The following is a 24,834-nucleotide window of genomic DNA, read 5'->3' on the forward strand; positions in this document are numbered from 1 at the left end:
TCTCCGTCTGACTCTGCCCTTGTTGCTGGGAAGCCCAGGGACACCATGTGGACGAAGGGGCGGGGCCGTGTGTGGACAAACCATTTATAACAGGCGGTGACTGGATGCAGCCTGGGCCGTGCTGTGCTGGCCCAGGATCTAGAAGCTGCGTGTACCCAAAGCCTTCCAGACCGCGAGCCAAGGCCTGACCGTCTGCACAGAGAACGGGCCACGTACGGACAGAACCCTCCTGGGAGGAACATGCCACCCTTCCATGTTGCTTTATCGTGGTCGGAGGGGGAAAGCCCCCCAATCATGGAGAATCTGGTGTGCAACAGGCAACCCTCTGAGGGCCGTGATTTCTTTCCTTTTTTTTTTTTAGGGTCAATTCCAGTTTTGTTTTTATTTTTTTAATTAATTTTTATTGGAGTCGAGGATTGTGATTTCTAAGAGCGCGTCCACATTTCAAAACAAAGTTCTTGCCCACCTTGGAGATCAAGGCTGGCTGGGGTTTCTGCCTTTTGGATGGACTGGGCCCCAGACAACAGATTTGCTCAGATGAAAATAAAAAGTTTCCTGGCCGGAGAACCACCTGACCACGCTGCCTGCCAAGACCAGTGCCATCACCACCCATGCCTCAGAACACAGGTGATGGGCCATGCGCTCACGACAGGCCATCGTCCCCAGCCAGACCCCCCCGCCCCTCCCCAGCAGGACCATTTCAGAGGAGGTGAGGTGTGAATGTGGGGCCCCACCAGGTGATGGAAGGGGAGATGGTGACTCGGTGTCCCAGCTCATCCTGAGGACCCAGGCCGTTTCCGCCCACCCAAGTGCCCTCAACATGACAGTACAACCTCGGTTTTCCAGGCATGTCAGGGAGCAAAAGCCGAGGGGGGCGGGCACGCTCCCAGACTCACCAGTGTCATGATGTCGTTGGCCAAGTCTCTGGCAAGATCTGGGGTAACAAAACAGGACAGGCCAGTCAGCGCAACGCCAGTGTCGTACTGGCTGGGGCTGCTCAGGTCCTGGAAAGGGAGGGAGAGGGTTAGAGGCAGGCGCCCACTGCGCCTCGCTGGGTCCCAGCTGTGCCCGCCAGCCCTGCTCTGGGTCTGGAGACGGGCTTGGACGAGGACTCACAAGAAGCAGCCAGCTCCAAGCTCTGTCACCGAGCAAGAGCCAGGACGGCTCTAAGGGGAGGGCTGTCTCAGGTCCACCCCTTGCTCCAGGAGTGCAATGGGGCAGAGCCACTGCCACCCACGGCTTCCCTATGGGAGAACCCAAGGGCCGAGGAAATGGTGCAGCCAGACGGCTCCAACCGCCCAAAGGCACAGAGCTGGGGCCCCCCAGGGTGGAACCCGAGAACCTCTGCTTCCATTGGGGTGTCTCCCCTACTACAGCCAGGGGTGACTCCTCTGGGCCCCTCCCCAAAGCAGAGAGAAGCTTCCACCAGAGCTCCACCCCTCAGGGGAGCAGGAAAAGCAGCCACAGGAAGCGCACATCAGCCCTAGCCTCTGACGTCACTCGCCTGTGCCCCCACTAAAACCGACGCGGAAGCCCCGTCTCGGCACAAAGAGAGGACTCTGTTTACATAGAGGAACCTCCCCAAACTTCACACATGTGGTAGAAGATACACTGAGAGACTTTTTTTTTTTTTTTTGAGCTACGTGGGCCTCTCACTGCTGTGGCCTCTCCTGTTGCGGAGCACAGGCTCCGACGCGCAGGCTCAGCGGCCATGGCTCACGGGCCCAGCCGCTCCGCGGCATGTGGGATCCTCCCGGACCGGGGCACGAACCCGTGTCCCCTGCAACGGCAGGCGAACTCTCAACCACTGCGCCACCAGGGAAGCCCCAAGAGAGACGTTTTAAGAGTTAACCTTCCAGGGACTTTCCAGGTGGTGCAGTGGTTAAGAATCCGCCTGCCGATGCAGGGGACACGGGTTCGAGCCCCGGTCCGGGAAGATCCCACATGCCGCGGAGCAACTAAGCCCGTGTGCCACAACTGAGCCTGCACTCTAGGGCCTGCGAGGCACAACTACTGAGCCCATGTGCCACAACTACTGAAGCCCGCACACGTAGAGCCCGTGCTCCGCAACAAGAGAAACCACCGCCATGAGAAGCCCACGTACTGCAACGAAGAGTAGCCCCTGCTCGCCGCAACTAGAGAAAGCCTGCACGCAGCAACGAAGACCCAACGCAGCCAAAAATAAATAAATAAATTAATTAAAAAAAAACGAATCCGCCTTCCAATGCAGGGGACACGGGTTTGAGCCCTGGTCCGTGAAGATCCCACGTGCTGCGGAACAACTAAGCCCACGTGCCACAACTACTGAGCTCGCCCGCCTAGAGCCTATGCTCTGCAACAAGAGAAGCCACTGCAATGAGAAGCGTGCGCACCTCAACAAAGAGTAGCCCCCGCTCGCCACAACTAGAGAAAGCCCGAAGCAACGAAGACCCAACGCAGCCAAAAATAAATGAAAAAAAAGTCACTGAAAAAAAAGAAGAGTTAACCTTCCAGACTGTGATAACAATACGAAAACACAGGCTTTTAAAATTCACTCCAGGGACTTCCCTGGTGGTCCAGTGGTTAGGACTCCACACTTCCACTGCAGGGGGCGCAGGTTCAATCCCTGGTCGGGGAACTAAGATCCCCCATGCGGGGAAAGAAAAAAAGATCACTCCAGCCCAGGCTGAGCAGACAGGGCCTCATGGCACAGTCTCTCCAACTCAGCGTGATTCACAAAGAGCCCGACAAGAGCAGCAGGCGCCTCTGGAGCTGCCCCAGGGCGTCAGCCAGCAGGTTAGCGGAGGGGCCCTCAGATGACTGCCAACAGCCTGCCTGCCCTGCAGCGCCCGCTTGGAGCCCCGACACCAGCCACCTGCGGGGCGACCACAACAGCTCCGCCCCGGCCCTGGCACTGGCCGTCTGAGAGCCCCGGGGCCACAGGGTCCGATGCGGGGTCTGGGGTGGGACACCCCCTCTGACCGCTTGCAGCAAGGCGGGAGACAAGAGATACTCAAAGTCCTGAGGCCAAGGAGGAGCTGACTACTCAGTGCTCCCTGCAGAGCACAGAATACCACACGGGGCCAAGAGACGCACCCGGTCTGACTCACAAGACCCAGTGGGCACAAAGGCCCCCACGCTGGGAGGGGCGAGCCCTCAGCAGGCGCCCCCAAAAGAGGGAAAAGGGGCTGAAAAAAGGAGTGACCGAGGGGGCAGCCCCTGTCGCCAAGGGGGGAATACAAGAGAGGAAAGCCCCGCGTGCCCCGCTGTCCCTTTTCCCATTTCCGAGGATCGCAGAAGGCTGTCCATCTGCCCGCTAACCTGCTCCCGCAGGAGGGGCCTACCTTGCGGATCTGGTTGGTGGTCAGCATGATGACGTCGGTCCCTTCGTGAAAGCACTGGGAAGCAGCGAGGTAGCCGATTCGCTGTTGAGTGGAACAAATGGAAGCGTCAGGGGTGACAAGGGGACTGGGTGCCCTCAGGGAAGCACCCAGCCCTCCTGAGCTTCACGCTAAGCAGCCCTGGCCGGCCCGTCACAAACCAGGAGGAGGGCACCCCTCGCCCTGTCCCAGGCGTATGGTCTCTGGAGCACAGTGTCTTTCAGGGGTTGCCAAGCACGTCCTGTCACTAACGTGTGCATCCTCACTGGCTTCTTGGCAGCGGGAGCTGTTGTTACGGCCTGATGGAGTAAGTCATCACAAGCGCCTAAACTCGGGCTGAGTGTAACCTAAAGTCGCACCTGCACGTGCATGTGATACTTCAGCACACGTGCAGAGCACTGGCCCAATTTTGGCAAATACGGCATCTCGTTTCTTCACCAAGAGTAACCGGCAGGCAGGACAACTGTGTCCTTCAGGAGGACGGGAACCTGCCCTCGGCAGTGACCCGTCGGCAGGACAGCCTCAGCCGCCGCATGGTGTGTGTTCCCAAGGAAAACTGAGCCAAGCCAGGAAAACCACGGGACACCCCCAAATGGGCTGTGGGCACTGAAAACCGCTTTTCAGAGCATTTACTAAAGCAGGAGACATGCTTATTTGTTATGATATCAAGTAAGAAGAAAGCAATGTCTCAAACTGCGCACGAGTAGGATCGCTGAGACGCCAAGAAAAAACGCTCAGAGGGTCCTAAGAAACACCGGGACAAGTGACAAGTGGTGGCCTCTGGGGGAGACGATCAGTGTCTGCTTATTTTTTTGAAGTCACAAATTTACTTTAATTTGTATTACGAAACAGATAACCAACCCTACAAACCCAAATTTCACTGACACTACTTAAAATGCAAAGAAAAACGTGATGCAAATAGTGCTAAGACCTAACTGGACAGAAGTGGTGATGGGAATGGGTCGCTGGTGTCTGTCACTGTGTCCCCTCCCAGCATGGCCTGCGTCACAGGATAGACACCCTCCTCCCCCAGGACCCCATGACAGGGCTCAGGCCCCAGAGCGAGCTGGTTCCCTTCACCTTGAATGTGAACTTGGAGGCGCTCATCACTTCTATGATGTTGAAGGCAGCCCAGCTGATGTCATATCCTAGCATCTGCAGCTGCGGAAGAAAGAGGCCGATTCTCACGAACCTGCCCCAGCTCCCCACCCCCACACTCTGGGGAGATTCATTCTTCTTCTGACAGGTGAGTCTTCAGGTTTAAAACCAAAGCGACAGGTTAATAACACACTAAAATAATGCCCCTGATAAATAAACACCTGCAGTTGAAATACCAGCGTTACATGGGTTAAAATTCCCCACAAGGACCGGTAACCAGGCAGGCCGTTCATCTCCCTTCTCTGACCAGGGGAGGCCAGCATGGGGTGCCTGGCCCAGGCTCACACCCCAACCAGGGACTGCAGGGCTCCACCCACCAGGCTTCGGGGTCCAGCCCACAGGGGAGTCGTGAAAGCAGGGGCGCTCCCGCCCCTCCACGTGGGAAAGGCCCACTGGATGGGGCCCCAGCTTGCCCTGTGCCACGTGATCATCACGCATGCCTCGCCCTCCACCCCAAGTCAGCCCGGCGTGTGCCCCCAGGCTGGCGCCTGGAGCGGACGGTGTCCATCTGTGGTGGTGGGATGGATGGACAGACAGCAGGGGGATGGTGGAGCCAGACCCGGCCTGACAGAACGAGCAGCCCGGCACTCACGTAGGTCAGCTTGCAGACCGCATTTGCTTTCACCGCAATGTTGTCTTGCTTCAGCTCTTGCTTGATTTCATCAATGCACTGAGAGATATATTTTGCCTAAAAGGAAAAAAAAACTGAAAAGTTGCAAGTGTCTGGCTAAAACCTAAAGAAGCCAGACACAAGAGGTCACACAGTGTGCAATTCCATTTAGATGAAACGTCCAGAACAGGCAACTCCAGAGAGGCAGAGGGGAGTCCTGGTTGTCAGGGGCTGGGGGAGGGGGAGAGGGAGGGTGATGGAATGCTCTGGAATTCAACAGAACTCTGTGAGTATACTAAAAACCACTGAATTACACATACTAAAGGGGTGAGCTGAATAGTATGTGAATGATAACAAGGCTGTTATCCTGAAAAGCCCTGTCAGTGCGATAAGCTGCCTGGGATCCCCCAAAGCTCTCCTCCCAAGGGGCAGGGGGCCGCGAGGGAACAGGAGTGGCCTGGGCTGATCTAGCCTGAAGCAGGCACACTGAGCTGTGGGAATTCTGCTTCTCCTACTCGTGTGTATATCTGATATTTTTTACGATGAAAAGTTTTAAAACTTAGAAAAAAAAGAATAACCATTCCAACACAGAGCATTAAGACACGGCAAAGTTCTTAGTCCTCCAGTTTAGCCCTTTAACCAGCTGTGAACGAGAGAAAGTGCAAGCCCAGAAGAGATCCCATGTCCCAGTGCCAAAGGCCCGTCCCTCAGCCTGCGTGGCCGGGGGCGGCAGGTCCACCTCGGTCCCACGCTGCTGTGACCGGGGAGCCCGGGAGCCCTGCCCAGCATGGCCACCCATGTGGGGGGCCCCACTGGCACCCACAGCAAGAAGGGCCTGGCCGCCCCAGGAACCGTGCCTGTTGGGCCCCTCTCGTCCACCTCCATACGGCCCGGGTTCATTACTGGCCCGGGCAGCCATCCTCCTTCCCCATACTGCACATCACGGAGCCGGGGCCCAGCAGGTGACAGGCCACGCCGGGGCCTCCCTCCAGCCACCTGTCACAGCGCTTCACATAACTCCACTGGTTTGACACCCCTCTGTGCCCCCGTCCAGGTGAGCGCACTGGTGCCTTCCAGCTCCTGCAGGGCCGGTGCTCACTACCCATGTGCAGCGCTGCCCCCTGTGGGCAGGAGCACCCATGGGTCCCCTGGGAGGGCCCCTCGCAGGCCTCTCGTTTGCTCTGGGGCTGGCCGCCCAAGAAGAGTGTCGAGGCGCCTAAGGCCTAGGCAGGCCAGATGGCGTGGGCGCAGGTGAGAGCCGCCAGGGGTGGGAGGGTGAACACCTCCAGCCCCCGGGACCCCCAGCTCCTCCCAGGATCAGCCACACTGGCAGGGGCACCGCAGGCTCCCCTCGGGATCCCCCTTTGCTGAGGCCCTTCTCTGGGCAGCCTCTCCTGCAGGCTTCTCAGGGCCTGTGTGCACGCCCCGTCGGCCTCCCTGTGACAGATGCCGCAGCGTGTCAGTGCTCGGCTGCACTGCCATCATGCGTGTCCACCCACCCAGCAGCGCAAGGGCTTGGATCCTTCCCACTTTCTGGCTCCCGTGACGCACACTGCCATGGACGTGTGTACACAGGCACCTGTGTGGACACCTTTTCGATTCTCTTCAGTTTCCTCACTACCCCAGCACTTGTACTAAAACACTGATCAGAAGGTCAGTACCAACACACGCGGTCCAGAGTGAGGAATGTGCCCCATGGGGCACAAGGCTGCACCCCCAGAGCCGCACAGAAGTCCCATTGGCAGTCCCAGGAGAGCCCAGCCCTGCTCAGAGGCGGTCGTCACTCAGGGCTGGGAGGAGTGTGGTGCCCCATGCTCCCGTCACCCACCAACAGTGGCATCGCCTAAACCTGCCAGGCTGGCAAGCTCAGCGACCTCGCCCAAGTGGCTGCACCCTCCTCCCACGTCACCCCAGACCACTCGTAGGCCCAGCACACGCTCCCAGGGAAGGCACCACCCTGAGAGCGCTCTCAGCGAGCGTCTGATGAATGTTCCATGACCAAGAGTTGGACATTGGAACATGGGTCACCAGATCCTTCCAACGGGCTTCCAGTTACTAATCCCCCAGGCGCCTCAGTTCCCATCCCAGTGCATGATAACCCCTTTGTGCACCCTGAATGTGCTGTTAATGATTCAAAAGGGAAAGAACAGAGAGATGATCCCAAGCGTGGGAGAACAGGCCCAGCGCTGCGGGAAATGGTCTGCAGGTCCCAGGTGCAAACTGGTGCACACACACGCACACACACACGCTGGCCCCTCAACGCCCAGATGTCCGTCCGCTGGTGAATGGCCAACACAGTGCACTCTCTGCACAAATCTATTTTCTAGGTGGCCCAATGACCCCTCAGCTTTCAGGAAGCCAGGCAGAGTCCACTCCCGGTAATGTCTGCACAGCTACCGTCTGACCATGCCTCCCACCAGCACTGTTTGGAGACAAATGTCCAGGAAGCGCAGGACAGGCGAGACCACTGGTCCTGCCCCGGCTTTGATCCTGAGAGCCACGCAGAGCAGGGAACAGCCTGGGCAAACGCAGCTGCTGGGAAGTGAGGGGGGAATGGGGTGGGGGTGGCACATCCTCACGTGAACTCTACACCCACCGCACGCTGCACACAGCCCAGCACTCCAGTGGCCTCCTGCCCACTGCAGGACAGGCTGAGCTGAACTTCCAGCCCAGACAAGCTCACTGCCCCCTAAAACACATCCCCTCTCTGCAAAACCAACACTCCACTGAGAATACAACAGAATCCAGTGTCTACAACATACCAGCCACAATGTCCGGGTCACAAGCCAAAATTATTCAAATTAGAAACAGGAAGGACTTCCCTGGTGGTGCAGTGGTTAAGAATCCGCCTGCCAATGCAGGGGACACGGATTCGAGCCCTGGTCCAGGAAGATCCCACATGCCGCAGAGCAACTAAGCCTGTGCACCACAACTACTGAGCCTGCGCTCTAGAGCCCACGAGCCATAACGACTGAAGCCCGCACACCTAGAGCCCGTGCTCCGCAACAAGAGAAGCCACTGCAATGAAAAGGTCATGTACCACAATGAAGAGTAGCCCCCGCTCGCCACAACCAGAGAAAAGCCTGCGTGCAGCAACAAAGACCCAACACAGCCAAAAATTAATTAGTTAATTAAAATAATAATAAAAAAAGAAACAGGAAAACATAACCTATACCCAAGGAAAAAAAGACAGCCAATGAAGACCGGCCCTGAGGTGACCATGGTGATGATGAACGCATTCATTTGCTGAGATTTCAACACAGCAACTGTAACCATGCTCTCATGACCAAAAGGAAAATATGCTCCTAATGAATTGAAAGGGAGGAAATCTCAGCAGAGAAAGGAAAGTGACACAAAACAACCAGATGGAAACCCTAGAAATGAAAAACAATTTCTGAGGTAGAACAGGCACTGCGTGGACTGGGCGGGGAGCTGGAGCTGAGAAGAAAGGGGAACAACAGGGCCCACCCAGTCTGAAGGGAGGAAAGTCAGGCAAGGCTGTGGTACACCAAAGGTGTAGCGTGTGTACAACTGGGGTCCCAGGAGAGGAAGGACAGAGAAAATATGTGAAAACCTAACAGCTCAAACTTCCCCAAATTTGGTGAAAGACATAAATTTACAGTTTCAAGAAGCCCAGCATCGCCCCCCCAAAACAGGAAATATAAAAGAAAATCACACCCAGACATATCACAGGCAAACTGCTGAAAACTGAATGTAAGGGGAAATTCTTCAGAGGAGCCAGAGGAAAAGGGTGTGCTGCTACAGGGGAGCAGGAGGCTGAGAGAGGTGGGAGGACCCCAGACCCAGGGCTCTCCATCCAAGAACACCCCTCAGGAATGAAGGCAGAGTAACATCCCTGTACCTCAGAGCACCCACGGGGGCAACAAATGAGTCCACAGGAAGTGGCTGACCTGCAGGAAGACCCAGCCTCAACACTAGTTTTTAGCTATAAGACAGGTGCACAGGCTCATGGTTCCTACAGGCAGGAAAAGGGAGGAACGGGTTGTAAAATATTAAAATAATGTTTCAGGAGGGTGGAGTCAAGAAGGCATACTAGGAGGATGTGGAATTCACACCTCCTCACAACTAGAGCACCTACCAGGCACCGGTGGGGGATCACAGACACCTAACGGGACGGGAGGAACCCCCAGCGACTGGCTGTTTCCATTATAGCTTTATTTTTCCTAATATATATTTTATCTCTCTAATTTTATTTTGTTTTTTATTCTTTGATATTGTACTGCTCCTTTTTTTCTTTCTTCTTCTTTTTTTAAATTTTTCTTACTGTGCCACAAAGCTTGCGGGATCTTGGTTCCCAGGTGGGAGGTCAGGCCGGAGCTCCTTTGGTGGGAGCTCCAAGTCCAAACTGCTGGACTAACAGAAAACCTCAGACCTCTGAGGAATATCAATCAGATATTCAATATCAATCAGAGCGAGGCTTCCCGGAGGTCCTCATCTCAGCACCAAGACCCAGCTTTATCCAACTACCTGCAAACTCCAGTGCTGGACATCTCAGGACAATCAGTAAGACAGGAATACAGCACCAACCATCAAAAAAAAAAAAAAAAAGAAAAGAAAAGACAAAAAAATTTGTTTCAGACGAAGTAGCAAGGTAAAAACCTACAAGGCCAAATAAATAAAGACAAAACAGGCAACCTACCTGAAAAAGAATTCAGAGTAATGATAGTAAAGATAATCCAAAATCTCAGAAACAGAATGGAGAAAATACGAGAAACATTTAACAAGGATCTAGAAGAACTAAAGAGCAAACAAACAGTGATGAACAACACAACTACTGAAATTAAAAATACTCTAGAATGAGTCAATAACAGAATAACTGAGGCAGAAAAACAGATAAGTGAGCCAGAAGATAAAATGGTGGAAATAACTGCCAGGGAGCAGAACAAAGAAAAAAGAATGAAAATAATTGAAGACAGTCTCAGAGAACTCTGGGACAACATTAAAGCACCAACATTCAAATTACAGGGGTCCCAGAAGAAAAGAGAAAAAGAAAGGATATGAGAAAATATTTGAAGAGATTATAGTCAAAAACTTCCCTAACATGGGAAAGGAAATAGTCAATCAAGTCCAGGAAGCACAGAGAGTAGTACCATACAGGATAACCCCAAAGAGAAACATGCTGAGAGACACGTTAATCAAAGTATCAAAGATTAAATACAAAGAAAAAATATTGAAAGCAGCAAGGGAAAAGCAACAAACAACATGCAAGGGAATGCCCATAAGGTTAACAATTGATTTTTCAGCGGAAACTCTGCAAGCCAGAAGGGAATGGCAGGACATATTTAAAGTGATGAAAGGGAAAAACCTACAACCTAGGTTATTCTACCCATCAAGGATCTCATTCAGATTTGATGGAGAAATTAAAACCTTTACAGATAAGCAAAAGTCAAGAGAATTCAGCACCACCAAACCAGCTTTACAACAAATGCTAAAGAAACTTCTCTAGGCAGGAAACACAAGAAAAGGAAAAGATCTACAGTAACAAACCCAAAACAATTCAGAAAATGGTAATACGAACATACATATCAATAATTACCTTAGGGCTTCCCTGGTGGCGCAGTGGTTAAGAATCTGCTTGCCAATGCAGGGGACAGGGGTTCGAGCCCTGGTCCGGGAAGATCCCACATGCTCCAGAGGGACTAAGCCTGTGTGCTACAACTACTGAGCCTGCGCTCTAGAAACCACGAGCCACAACTACTGAGCCCACGTGTCACAACTACTGAAGTCCGCGCACCTACAGCCCGTGCTCCACAAGAGAACCCACTGCAATGAGAAGCCCGTGCACCGCAACGAAGAATAGACTCTGCTTGCTGCAACTAGAGAAAGCCTGCACTCAGCAACAAAGACCCAATGCAGCCAAAAATTAATTAATTAATTTTTAAAAATTATCTTAAATGTAAATGGATTAAATGCTCCAACCAAAAGACACAGACTGGCTGAATGGATACAAACACAAGACCCATATATATGCTGTCTACAAGAGACCCACTTCAGACCTAGGGACACATACAGACTGAAAGTGAGGGGATGGAAAAAGATATTCTATGCAAACGGAAATCAAAAGAAAGCTGGACTAGCAATTCTCATATCAGACAAAATAGACTTTAAAATAAAGACTATTACAAGAGACAAGGAAGGACACTACATAATGATCAAGGGATTAATCCAAGAAAATACAACTGTAAATATTTATGCACTCAACATAGGAGCACCTCAATACATAAGGCAAATGCTAACAGCCATAAAAGGGGAAATCGACAGTAACACAATAATAGTAGGGGATTTTTTTTTTTTTTTTTTTGTGGTACGCAGGCCTCGCCCCGCCGTGGCCTCTCCCGTTGCGGAGCACAGGCTCCGGACGCACAGGCTCAGCGGCCATGGCCCACGGGCCCAGCCGCTCCGCAGCATGTGGGATCCTCCCGGACCGGGGCACGAACCCGCGTCCCCTGCATCGGCAGGCGGACTCCCAACCACTGCGCCACCAGGGAAGCCCCATAGTAGGGGATTTTAACACCTCACTTTCACCAATGGACAGATAATCCAAAATGAAAATAAATAAGGAAACACAAGCTTTAGATGACACATTAAACAAGATGGACTTAATTGATATTTATAGGACATTCCACCCAATAACAACAGAATACACTTTCTTCTCAAATGCTCATGGAACATTCTCCAGGATAGACCATATCTTGGGTCACAAATCAAGCCTTGGTAAATTTAAGAAAATTGAAATCATATCAAGTATCTTCTCCAACCACAATGTTATGAGACTAGATATCAATTACAGGAAAAAAACTGTAAAAAACACAAACACATGGAGGCTAAACAATACACTGCTAAATAACCAAGAGATCACTGAAGAAATCAAAAAATATCTCAAAACAAATGACAATGAAAACATGATGACCCAAAACCTATGGGACGCAGCCAAAGCAGTTCTAAGAGGGAAGTTTATACCAATACAATCCTACCTCAAGAAACAAGAAAAATCTCAAATAAACAACCTAACCTTACACCTAAAGCAATTAGAGAAAGAAGAACAAACAAAACCGAAAGTTAGCAGAAGGAAAGAAATAATAAAGATCAGATCAGAAATCAATGAAAAAGAAATGAATGAAACAATAGCAAAGGTCAATAAAATTAAAAGCTGGCTCTGAGAAGATAAACAAAATTGATAAACCATTAGCCACACTCATCAAAAAAAAAAAAAGGGAGAAGACTCAAATCAACAGAATTAGAAATGAAAAAGAAGTAACAACTGACACTGCAGAAATACAAAGGATCTTAGAGATTACTACAAGCAACTATATGCCAATAAAATGGACAACCTGGAAGAAATGGACAAATTCTTAGAAAAGCACAGCCTTCTGAGACTGAACCAGGAAGAAACAGAAAATACAAACAGACCAATCACAAGCAGTGAAATTGAAACTGTGATTAAAAATCTTCCAACAAACAAAAGCCCAGGACCAGATGGCTCCACAGGAGGATTCTATCAAACATTTAGAGAAGAGCTAATACCTATTCTTCTCAAACTCTTCCAAAATATAGCAGAGGGAGGAACACTTCCAAACTCATTCTACGAGGCCACCATCACCCTGATACCAAAACCAGACAAAGATGTCACAAAAGAATACTACAGGCCGGGGCTTCCCTGGTGGCGCAGTGGTTGAGAATCTGCCTGCTAATGCAGGGGATACAGGTTCGAGCCCTGGTCTGGGAAGATCCCACATGCCGCGGAGCAACTGGGCCCGTGAGCCACAGCTACTGAGCCTGCGCGTCTGCAGCCTGTGCTCCAGCAACAAAAGAGGCCTTGATAGTGAGAGGCCCGAGCACCGTGATGAAGAGTGACCCCCCGCTTGCCACAACTAGAGAAAGCCCTCGCACAGAAATGAAGAACCAACACAGCCAAAAATAAATGAATAAACAAATGTGGGTTTAAAAAAAAAAATTTTTTTTAAAAAAGAATACTACAGGCCAATATCACTGATGAGCACAGATGCAAAAATCCTCAACAAAATACTACCAAACAGAATCCAACAGCACATTAAAAGGACCATACACCATGATCAAGTGGGGTTTATGCCAGGAATGCAAGGATTCTTCAATATACCCAAATCAATCACTGTGAGACACCACATGAACAAACTGAAGGATAAAAACCATATGATAATCTCAATAGATGCAGAAAAAGCTTTTGACAAAATTCAACACCTATTTATGATAAAAATTCTCCAGAAAGTAGGCACAGAGGGAAACTACCTCAACATAATAAAGGCCATATATGACAAACCCACAAACAACATCATTCCCAATGGTGGAAAACTGAAACCATTTCCCCTAAGGTCAGGAACAAGACAAGGTTGCCCACTCTCACCACTATTATTCAACATAGTTTTGGAAGTTTTAGCCACAGCAGAGAAGAAAAAGAAATAAAAGGAATCCAAATTGGAAAATATGAAGTAAAACTGTCACTGTTTACAGATGACATGATACTATACATAGAAAATCCTAAAGATGCTACCAGAAAACTACTAGAGCTAATCAATGAATTTGGTAGAGTAGCAGGATACAAAATTAATCCACAGAAATCTCTTGCATTCCTATATACTAATAATGAAAAATCTGAAAGAGAAATTAAGGAAACACTCCCATTTACCAATGCAACAAAAAGAATAAAATACCTAGGAATAAACCTACCTAAGGAGACAAAAGACCTGTATGCAGAAAACTATGAGACACTGATGAAAGAAATTAAAGATGATACAAACAGATGGAGAGATATACCATGTTCTTGGATTGGAAGAATCAACACTGCGAAAATGACTGTACCACCCAAAGCAATCTACAGACTCAGTCCAATCCTTATCAAACTACCAATGGCATTTTTCACAGAACTAGAACAAAAAACTGCACAATTTGTATGGAAACAGAGAAGACCACAAATAGCCAAAACAATCTTGAGAAAGAAAAATGGAGCTGGAGGAATAAGGCTCCCTGACTTTAGACTATACTCCAAAGCTACAGTAATCAAGACAGTATGGTAATGGCACAAAAACAGAAATATAGATCAATGGAACAGGATAGAAAGCCCAGAGATAAACCCACACACATATGGTCACCTTATCTTTGATAAAGGAGGCAAGAGTATACAATGGAGAAAAGACAGCCTCTTCAATAAGTGGTGCTGGGAAAACTGGGCAGCTACATGTAAAAAAATGAAATTAGAACACTTCCTAACACCATACAGAAAAATAAACTCAAAATGGATTAAGGACCTAAATGTAAGGCCAGACACTCTAAAACTCTTAGAGGAAAACACAGGCAGAACACTCTATGACATAAATCACAGCAAGATCCTTTTAGACCCACCTCCTAGAAAAATGGAAATAAAACCAAAAATAAACAAATGGGACCTAATGAAACTTAAAAGCTTTTGCACAGCAAAGGAAACCATAAACAAGACAAAAAGACAACCCTCAGAATGGGAGAAAATATTTGCAAATAAAGCAACTGACAAAGGATTAATCTCCAAAATATACATGCAGCTAATGCAGCTCAATATAAAAAAAAAAAAAAACCCAGTCCAAAAAATGGGCAGAATACCTAAACAGACATTTCTCCAAAGAAGATATACAGATTGCCAACAAACACATGAAAAGATGCTCAACATCACTAATCATTAGAGAAATGCAAATCAAAACTACAATTAGGTACCACCTCACGCCAGTCAGAACGGCCATCATCAAAAAATCTACAAACAGCAAATGCTGGACAGGGTGTGGAGAAAAGGGAATCCTCTTACACTGTTGGTGGGAATGTAAATTGATACAGCCACTACAGAGAACAGTGTGGAGGTTCCTTAAAAAACTAAAAACAGAACTACCATATGACCCAGCAATCCCACTACTGGGCATATACCCTGAAAAAACCATAATTCAGAAAGAGTCATGTACCACACAATGTTCATTGCAGCTCTATTTACAATAGCCAGGAGATGGAAACAACCTAAGTGTCCATCGACAGATGAATGGATAAAGAAGATGTGGCACATATATACAATGGAATATTACTCAGCCATAAAAAGAAACGAAACTGAGTTATTTGTAGTGAGGTGGATGGACCTAGAGTCTGTCATACAGAGTGAAGTAAGTCAGAAAGAGAAAAACAAATACCGTATGCTAACACATATATTTGGACTCTAAAAATAAAAATGGTTCTCATGAACCTAGGGCCAGGACAGGAATAAAGACGCAGACGTAGAGAATGGACTGGAGGACATGGGGAGGGGGAAGGGTAAGCTGGGATGAAGTGAGAGAGTGGCATGGACATATATATACTACCAAATGTAAAATAGCTAGCTAGTGGGAAGCAGCCGCATAGCACAGGGAGATCAGCTTGGTGCTTTGTGACCACCTAGAGGGGTGGGATAGGGAGGGTGGGAGGGAGACGCAAGAGCGAGGGGATATGGGGATATACGTGCACATACAGCTGATTCACTTTGCTGTACGGCAGAAACTAACACACCACTGTAAAGCAATTATACTTCAACAAAGATGTTTAAATAAATAAATAAATAAAATAATGTTTCATATTCCCTTGGGAGTATTTAAATATTTATCTAAAACATAGTTACACACATGAAGTTAAAAAGTAAGGAACGTGGGAGAGAATGATTAGTCTTTGCAGTCTATTTACACACAGCATTGTTAACAAAGAACTATTTACTCTCCTTTTCACAAAAAAAGAAAAAAAAATGGCCAAGGTATACAGTCATGATCTAGATCCAGGAAATTATACAAGCGGACCTCAGAGATTCTGTAGGGAGGGTTCCAGACCACCTCAATACAGTGAATATCACAGTCACACATAAAAGTTACGTTTACACTGTTCTGTAGTCGGCCAGGTGTGCAGTAGCGTTATGTCTTAAAAAAACAACATACACACCTTAATTAAAATTACTTTATTGCTAACAAACGCTAACCATCATCTGAGCCTTCAGCAAGCCATCTTTTTTTTGGGGGGGGGGGCGCGGGGGGCAGGATCTGAGTTCCCCGACCAGGGATTGAACCTGCACCCTCAGCAGTGAAGGCGCCAAGTAGTCCTAACCACTGGACCGCCAGGGAATTCCTAGCGAGTCATCATCTTTTTGCTGGTGGCGGGTCCTGCCCCGATGCTGTGGACAGGGCGGCCGTGGTCATTTCTTAAAATAAGACAATGAAGTCTGCCGTATTGGTGGCCTCTTCCTCTCACGAACGTTTCTCCGTGGCGTCCGATACTGTTTGATGGCATTTTACCCGCAGCAGGAGAACTTCCTTCACAGTTGGAGTCAATGCCCTTAAACCCTTAATCAACTAAGTTATATAATATTCTAAATGCTTTGTTGTCATTTCAACAATCGATTATGTCACGTCTTACATGGGCGAGGTTCATGGAATCCCAAAACAACCACAAGAGTTAACATCAGATTTCACAGACTACAGATCACCATCACGTAATAATGAGATAGTCTGAAAACTTGTGAGAATTACCAAAATGTGACACAGAGACAGGAAGTGAGCATATCCTGTTGGAAAAATGGCAGCAACACGCGTGCTCCCTGCAGGGTCGCCACAGACCTTCCATTTGTGAAAAACGCAGTATCTGCGAAGCACAACAAAGCGAAGTGCAAAAAAATAAGGCCTGTCTGTACCAAAAACATGAAATAGAAATATTTTAAGATCTAAAGTATAAATAGCTAACACGTATCACTGACACTGTTTTCAAAAAAAAGAAGGTGGAGATGCAAGCATGACGACATTTTCAAACACCTTGGCCTGTTCTGAGCAGGGTCACACTTCACCACAGAGCAAACAGTACTGAAACGGATGTGTGATTCAGAATTTACCTGAGAACAAAGGATACAACCTTCCCTCATATATGAACCCGGCAGCTATAATAAAACAGCCATTTCAATACTGCCTGCTCAGCAGAGTTCCCTGGAACACTTAAAAATCCCCAGGATCCCCAGGCCCTCCCAGAGGAGTGGAGTCAGACTTCGAGGACTGAGGCCCAGAGAAGCTGCCGTTGACCCTGAGGTGCTGGCAGGCTGCAACTCCACACAGCTGGACCCTGGACTTTTCTTTTTTTTTTTTGCGGTACGCGGGCCTCTCACTGTTGTGGCCCCTCCCCCTGCGGAGCACAGGCTCCGGACGCGCAGGCTCAGCGGCCATGGCTCATGGGCCCAGCCGCTCCGCGGCATGTGGGATCTCCCCGGACCGGGGCGCGAACCCGCGTCCCCTGCATCGGCAGGCGGACTCTCAACCACTGCACCACCAGGGAAGCCCTGGACTTTTCTTTTAGACATCTTTTTAAGAGATTCGGGTTCACAGCAAAGCTGACTGGGAGGCAGAGGTTTCCCACCCCCCGCCCCACGTGTGCACAGCGTCCCCACTAGCAGTATCCCCCACCAGTGTGATGTGTGTTACAACCGATGAACCTACACGGACACATTGTTATCACCCAGCAGCCACAGCTGACAGAGGTTCACTAGTTTGTGGGCTTGCACACACATACACTGACCCGCATCCACCGTTACGGAGTCACACAGCGTAGTTTCACTGCCCTAAAACCCCTCTGTGCCCCGCCCATTCATCCCTCCTCCCCCCAATCCTCGCACCATTGATCCTTCCCCTGGCTCCAGAGTCCTGCCTTTTCTAGAATGTCCCAGAGTTGGAATCACAGTGTGTAGCCTTTACAGACTGGCTTCTTCCTCTCGGTCATGTGCGTTTAGGGTTCCTGCGTGTCTTCCGTGGCTTGATGGCTTTCTTCTTAGTGCTGAGGGACACTGCATCATCTGGATTCTCCGTCCACAATGTGGGCGGCATCATCTCTGCTGCCTCGTCCCCTGCCGTCTTCCAGAGGTGCTCTCCGGATCATCCCGACATGCCGGTCCTGCCACCACCCAGAGCTGCTCGCAGACGCCCTGGCTCGGGACCCAGAGCCCCAGCACCCTGCTCTCATGAGCACCAGCGCCAGCAGTGCTCAGGCCTTCTGGGGCTTGGACGGGTTGAGACCACCACCACCGCCGCCGCCAGAGATGGGTGTAACGACAGCAGCATTTCCAGGGCATGCCAGTGTCAGACCAGAAACATTTCAGAAGTCGTTATGATACACGACCAGGGAGGGCTCTCCCCATTATTCCATCCACCTTGCCAAGAACCACCCAGCTGCCACCTACGACCATTGCTTCCACAAGAAAATATTAACATTTTAACCCAGAGACGTAGGCGAGTCAGTGTCGAGACGAGAGAACGTCTCCTGACGAGATGCAAGCAGGACCCGCAAGGAGGGCACTGTCCTGTGCTCACCTGGCTGGGCATGGGCACCGGCACCTCTGCAGCCTGAAGAGCCAGGCCTCCTGCAGAAGCCCAAGCTGAGGCCCACCCTGGGGTCAGGACCCTTCACCATCCCAGCAACGAACACAGCCAGGGCACGGTGCTGAGCAGTGCAACGGACAGAGACCAGACAGCCCATCCAGACCACTGCCACCCAGTCCACCCCACGAGCCCCTCGTCCCCGCGCTCAGCCCCCGGGACCCCACGCAGGCATGTCAAGCAGCTCCTGACGGCCAATCATGGCCCTTCTCGTCACCCAGTCGCCCTCGGCTCGGACTGGAGCCGCACCTCGGCAGAGACAGAAGCAGATGGGTGGGGGCCGGGGGCTGCAGGAGGGGAAATGGGGACTGTAGAGTGGGCACAGCATCTCTGGTGGGGTGACGAAAATGTAAAGGTAGATCATGCTGACGGCTGCGCGTTTTTGTAAATACACTAAAACCTTCACTGAATTTCACACTTCAAGCAGGTGGATGCTAAGCTATATAAACCATACTGTCTCAATAAAGCCACACAGAGAAAAACCACTTCAGTGCCACCAGAATGGAAAGACGTTATTTGACGACACGTGACCCGACGGGCCTGCGCCTCTGGTTCTGCAAATGTTCACAGCACTAGTCTACACCGGAGTGGCAACCATCCTCCCTGCAGGGCGACAGCGGCCCGGAGACCCGGCCCAGCAGTGGCCTTCAGGGCCCGAGTCACTCCAGTGGAGGAGGAGGAGACCCTCAGCGCCGGGGTCCCCCGGCAGTGGACGGCGATGGTGACGCCAGGACTCACCCTGAGCCTCTGCCCCCAAGTAAGCGCTGGTGCCGACAAGAGCAGATCGGAGGATTCATGGTGGCACGCTGTGGGGGCCGAGCCTCGGGAGACAGCGAGGGGGGTGCGCCCGTCCTGCCTGTGCCCACTGCGGACCCGGGCACAGCCGGGGGGCCCGGGACTTGGCCATGGGGCCGCAGTCAAGTCTCAGGCTTCCCGACCTTCGAATCCCACCCCCCACCCCCAGCAGAGCTCCCAGCGCAAAGGCTCTCAGCTCTGCGGCCGTGCCCCCAGGGGACGCCGGGCCACACCTGGGACGTCCCTGGTTCTCAGACTGGAGGGTCTGGCAGGTAGTGGGTGGGGCCGGGGAGGCTGCTCCACACCCCAGCGCCCAGGACAGCCGCTCCCCAGGGGATGAGCAGGCCCCAGAGTCCACGGTGCCAAGGGGGCACCCCAGCATCGAGCCTACCTAGGTCACCATTCCTTCCTTGTTTTTTTTTGTTGTTGTTTAATACTTTTGGCCACACCGCACGGCTTGTGGGATCTTAGTTCCCCGACCACAGTGAAAACGCGGAGTCCTAACCACAGCACCACCGGGAATTCCCCCCTCCTGCCTTTCAACCTCCTAGAATTGTTATGCAAATGGCCATTCTCAGGGGCTGGTGACCCGCACAGACACAGCCCACTACAGACTTGGTCCTCACAACTGCCACCGCCCACAGCCTGGCCACCAACTGCGCCCTGCCCGGACTGTGCCCTGTGAATAACTCCTCCAAGTCAGGGAGAGCTGAGAGCCTTATGCTGGGAGCTCTGCTTGGGGGACGGGCTGGGGGTCGAAGGTCGGGAAGCTTGAGGCTTGACTGCAGCCCCACAGCCGATCCGTGGCCGAGTCCCAGGCCCCCCCGGCTGTGCCCGGGTCCGCAGTGGGCACAGGCAGGACGGGCACGCCCCCCTCGCTGTCTCCCGAGGCTCGGCCTGACCAAGGTGCCGCCACGAATCCTCCGTTCTGGTCTTGTCGGGCACCAGCGCCCAGACTCGGGCACGGAGGCTCAGGCAGACAGCATCACGAAGGCTGCAGGTGGCACTACGCCGAGGAAAGAGTAAAGGCAGGCGAGGCCCCGGTGGCTGCTGCTGGGAACGGGAGCCACAGGAGCGCTTCTAGTGGGCGCGACGATGCCCTGGAGGCCAAGGCTGCTCCTGCCCATGCTGCTGCGGTGACCGCCCTCCCACGCAGGGCGCTTCACCAAATGCCCCAGGCGGGAAACAACCCAGAGGTCCGGCAACAGTCCGAAGGATAAATCAACCACAGCAGACCCCTGCCGGCGACCAAAGCGAACAAGCCACCGTGGCCCTTCCCCGCAGCAGCGAGAGAGAGAGGCGGCCACTGACACCAGCCTGCAAGCAGAAGTAAGCGAGACGTTCAGGGACATTTAAGGGACAAAACTATAAGCAAGGCAAGGAAGTTACCCTCGGAAAACTTAGCATAATTATCATGATACTTAAGCTGTACAAATGTGCATTATACACTTCACAACTAACAAGAGTTCTAAAAAAACACACAAATCTAGGAGACTCACCCTGTGGGCTGTTTAGGAAACCTCCCCGTTTCCCTTCACTCTGACATCCAGTGTGGGCCTCCCGCACAATGACCGACTCCCTGACACCAGCTGGGTGTCCCAAAACTCAGTTCGGATCTGACCCTCTCTGCCCGGCGTCAGTGCAGACCCCACAGGCTGAGGGCTCAGCCACAGGTCTGTCCCCACCTCACACACCCGCCAGCTGTAAACCAGAGTTCCTGTGACCCGCTTCTCCGCAGGGAAGCACTTACTCAAGCACTTACTCGTGTTTTCCAGTTTATCACACAGTGAGAGGCACGACAAAGGATACAGATAAACAGCTGGACGAAGAGGCAGCGAGGGTGGGGTCCAGAGGGTCAGGAGGCAGAGCTTCTGTCCTCGTGGCACATGGATGCTGTCACCAACAGAGAACCTCCCTGAGCCTCACACTTTAGATTTTTATGGAGGCTTCATCACGTAGGCATGATCCATCATTAACTCCACCTGCAGCCCCTCTCCCCTCTCCGAAGGATTGGCAGACGAGCGGGTGTGAAGCTTCAAGCCACGGCCTGGTCTTTCTGGTGACCAGTCCCACCCAGGAGCCCACCCCGGATCATCTCATTAGAACAAAAGACACTCTGATCACCCAGGAAACCCCAAGGGATTCAGCAGCTCAGTGTCAGGAACCAGGGGCAGCGACCGAATATCCCAACAAGGATGCCCCTAGTACCTCTGTTGCTTAGGAAACGACAAAAGTTCCAGGAGCTCTGTGACAGGAGCAGGGACAAAGGCCATCTCATCTCACAATAGCACAGGGTCCAACAACACAATGACAGCACAGGGGACAAGGGACGCCTGGATGAAGGGCCCAGCATTATGGAATTCTGAGAAATTTTCCTTTATCAATTTGGGTCAGGGGTTCTCATCTGGGCAATCCCAACCCCCACGGGACACTGGGCCACGTCTGGGGACATTGTGGTTGTCAAGACTGGGCATGGCCTGGTATCAGATGGGCGGGACCAGAGATGCTGCTCCACACCCCAGAGCGCCCAGGCCAGCCCCCCTCAGAGGAATGACCCAGCCCTGATGTGGGCAGTGCCGAGGGGGAGAGACCCTGACTTAGGGTAACAACCCATTTACTAAACATCCTATCTTCACTCTTCTCAGAAGCTGTTAAAATAAAAGGAATCTTACAAAAATAGCTTAAATGCACCAAGTGCTTAGCCGTGCCAGACATAACACGTGCTTCAGTCACTGTCCCCGGAGCAAGGGCCAGCCCCGCACACACCGCACAGCCCAAGGAGCCCCACACACCTCGGCACCAGGATGAACCCCAGGAAATTGCCCTTCTTGAGGTCAGAAGCACTAGAATATCAGCACTTCACACAGTTCCCTCTTAATCCCAGATTATACCCAATTTCAAAATATCTCTCTACAGTCTCACCCCTTGTTATCTGTAGGGGATTGGTTCCAGGGCCCCCGAAGACACCGAAATCCTCAGACGCTCAAGTCCCTTGTATAAAATGGTGCAGACTTGCATACAACGTGCACACAGCCTCCAGTACACTTTAATTCATCTCTAGATGACTTACAGTACCTGATACAATGCAAGTGCTGTGTAACTGGTTGCCTGTGTTCAGCAAATTCAAGTCTTGCTTTTTGAAACTTCCTGGAATTTTTTTTTTTGGAAATCTTTTAAAAATGTGTTTAATGTATGTAAAAGCATATATATGATATATGCTTTAAAAAATATTTACTTACTTATTTATTTGGCTGTGCCAGGTGTTCGTTGCAACACGCAGGATCTTCGTTGCTTCGTGCGGAATCCTAGTTCCCTGACTAGGGATCGAACCCAGGCCCCCTGCGTTGGGAGCGTGGAGTCCTAACCACTGGACCACCGGGGAAGTCCCGAAACTTTCTGGAATTTTTTAAAAAATACTTTCAATCCACAATTGGCAAATACAGAACCTGCAGATACACACTGCCGACCATACACAATTAAAACTGAATTTTTTAAAGTTCAGAAACTTCGGGACTTCCCTGGTGGTCCAGTGGTTGAGAATTCGCCTTCCAACACAGGGGATGCAGGTTCGATCCCTGGTCGGGGAACTAAAATCCCACATGCTACGGGGCAACTAAGCCCACGCGCCGTAACCACTGAGCCCATGCACCACGACGAACACCCGACACAGCCAAAAAAATAAACAAAATTTAAAAATTTTTAAAACAAATAAATAAAAACAAAGTTCAGGGGACTTCCCTGGCGGTGCGGTAGACAGGACTCTGTGCTCCCAACGCAGGGCGTCTGGGTTCAATCCCTGGTCAGATCCCACATGCATGCTGCAACTAAGAGTTCGCATGCCACAAGTAAGGAGCCTGTGTGCTGCAACTAAGACCCAGTGCAACCAAATAAATAAATATTTAAAAAGTAAATAAATAGGGCTTCCCTGGTGGCGCAGTGGTTGAGAGTCCGCCTGCCGATGCAGGGGACGCGGGTTCGTGCCCAGGTCCGGGAAGATCCCACATGCCGCAGAGCAGCTGGGCCCGTGGGCCATGGCCGCTGGGCCTGCGCGTCCGGAGCCTGTGCTCCGCAACGGGAGAGGCCGCAGCGGTGGGAGGCCCGCGTACAGCGGGGGGGGAAAAAAAAAAAAGTAAATAAATAAATTTAAAATAATTCAGAAACTTCAGGCTAAGTGGGTCGGAAGTTTTTAGACCCAAGAGAAAACGCTCAGACACCACCCAAACCCTGGCTGATACTGCTGAGTGTCACCCGATGGAATAAGCTGTGGCACCGAACAGAAAACATGGAACCCACCTCAACGCCACTGGGGGGCAGGGTACATAAACTGCAGTGCCCCCACGTGGAACCCACACTCCTGAGGGCTGAGCCCTCAGGAGCACTTGGTGTGTGTGGACAGCACTCAGGAAGGATAACAGGCAAGACCAGGACAGAATCTTAACAAACAGAACCTCCCTCAATTTCTACGCACAGAAAAAATTCTCAAATTGATTTCTGGGGAGAAGAATGTTACCTTTTGACTATTTAATAAACGCTAAGCTCATTACAAAAAGTTACGGGTATAATTTAAAAGACTGAAAGAAAAACCTTTCCCCAAAACATGGAAAGTACTCATAAGAATGAAATGTTAAAAAGTCATTTGTTTTTTCCTAGTCATACCCAAGTTTTAGAAGCAAGGACATTGGCAAGTGAATTTCCACCTACCTGCCAACATTACCTGTACTGTATCTTAGGGACTGAAACAAACTCAAGCATCCAAGAAACAGGTGAATTAGCCCACTGTTTCTCAAACTTCTTTGACTCATTGGAAAACATATATTTTCCATGGTAACCCAACTCCCAGGCCTGCATACACTTACTATCATAAGCTGAAACAAAAGTTTCAAAAAACATGTTACTCTACCAGTGATCCGGATTTTCTAGTTTCTTCTTTTGGGGGCTCACAGAAGCCTGCATTCTGTTACTTGCTGCACCTTCATAGGCACTCAGCAAGGTGGAGACGTGGCTGTCACCCCCACTTCAAAACATCAGGGGGCTCTCCCCAGGTCACCCAAAGAGACCCAAGAACCAGGATGCGGGTCTCCCAAACGTCACACACTAAACCACGCTGCCTTTCCACATGGCTTTTAAAGTCACTGCTAAGCCTCACTTCTGTGGTGCCGCACAGAAGTTTTAAGCTAAAATCTATTACTTTGGGGACTTCCCTGGTGGTCCAGTGGTAAAAAAATCTGCCTTACAATGCAGGGTTCGATCCCTGGCCGGGGAACTAAGATCTCACATGCCGCAGGGCAACTAAGCCCACGAGCCTCAACTAGAGCCCACGGGCCACAAACCACAGAGCCCACGCACTCTGGAACCTGCGCGCCACAACTACAGAGCCCATGCGCCACAACTAGAGAGAAGCCCATGCACCACAACGAAAATCCCACGCACCTCAACTAAGACCCGATGCAGCCAAAAATAAATTAAATAAATA

The 24,834-nt window shown here is 50.8% G+C and overlaps 1 protein-coding gene across 4 annotated transcripts in view; it reads right to left on the reverse strand.

The window, feature by feature from the left end:
- The window catches only part of AP3D1 (adaptor related protein complex 3 subunit delta 1), a 47,187-nt gene that overhangs the window by 19,868 nt on the left and 2,485 nt on the right, over nucleotides 1-24,834 (reverse strand). For all 4 annotated transcript variants that reach the window (XM_060094691.1, XM_060094690.1, XM_060094689.1 and 1 more), the window contains exons 2-5: nucleotides 5,110-5,205; nucleotides 4,440-4,520; nucleotides 3,324-3,404; nucleotides 897-1,004 (exon numbers count right to left, since the gene is read on the reverse strand). In XM_060094691.1, coding sequence (XP_059950674.1) covers nucleotides 897-1,004; nucleotides 3,324-3,404; nucleotides 4,440-4,520; nucleotides 5,110-5,205 — 366 coding nt within the window. The remainder of the gene's footprint in view (nucleotides 1-896; nucleotides 1,005-3,323; nucleotides 3,405-4,439; nucleotides 4,521-5,109; nucleotides 5,206-24,834) is intronic.

This window comes from Mesoplodon densirostris, chromosome 3 (assembly GCF_025265405.1).
Source record: "Mesoplodon densirostris isolate mMesDen1 chromosome 3, mMesDen1 primary haplotype, whole genome shotgun sequence".
NCBI classification, from domain to species: Eukaryota; Metazoa; Chordata; class Mammalia; order Artiodactyla; family Ziphiidae; genus Mesoplodon; species Mesoplodon densirostris.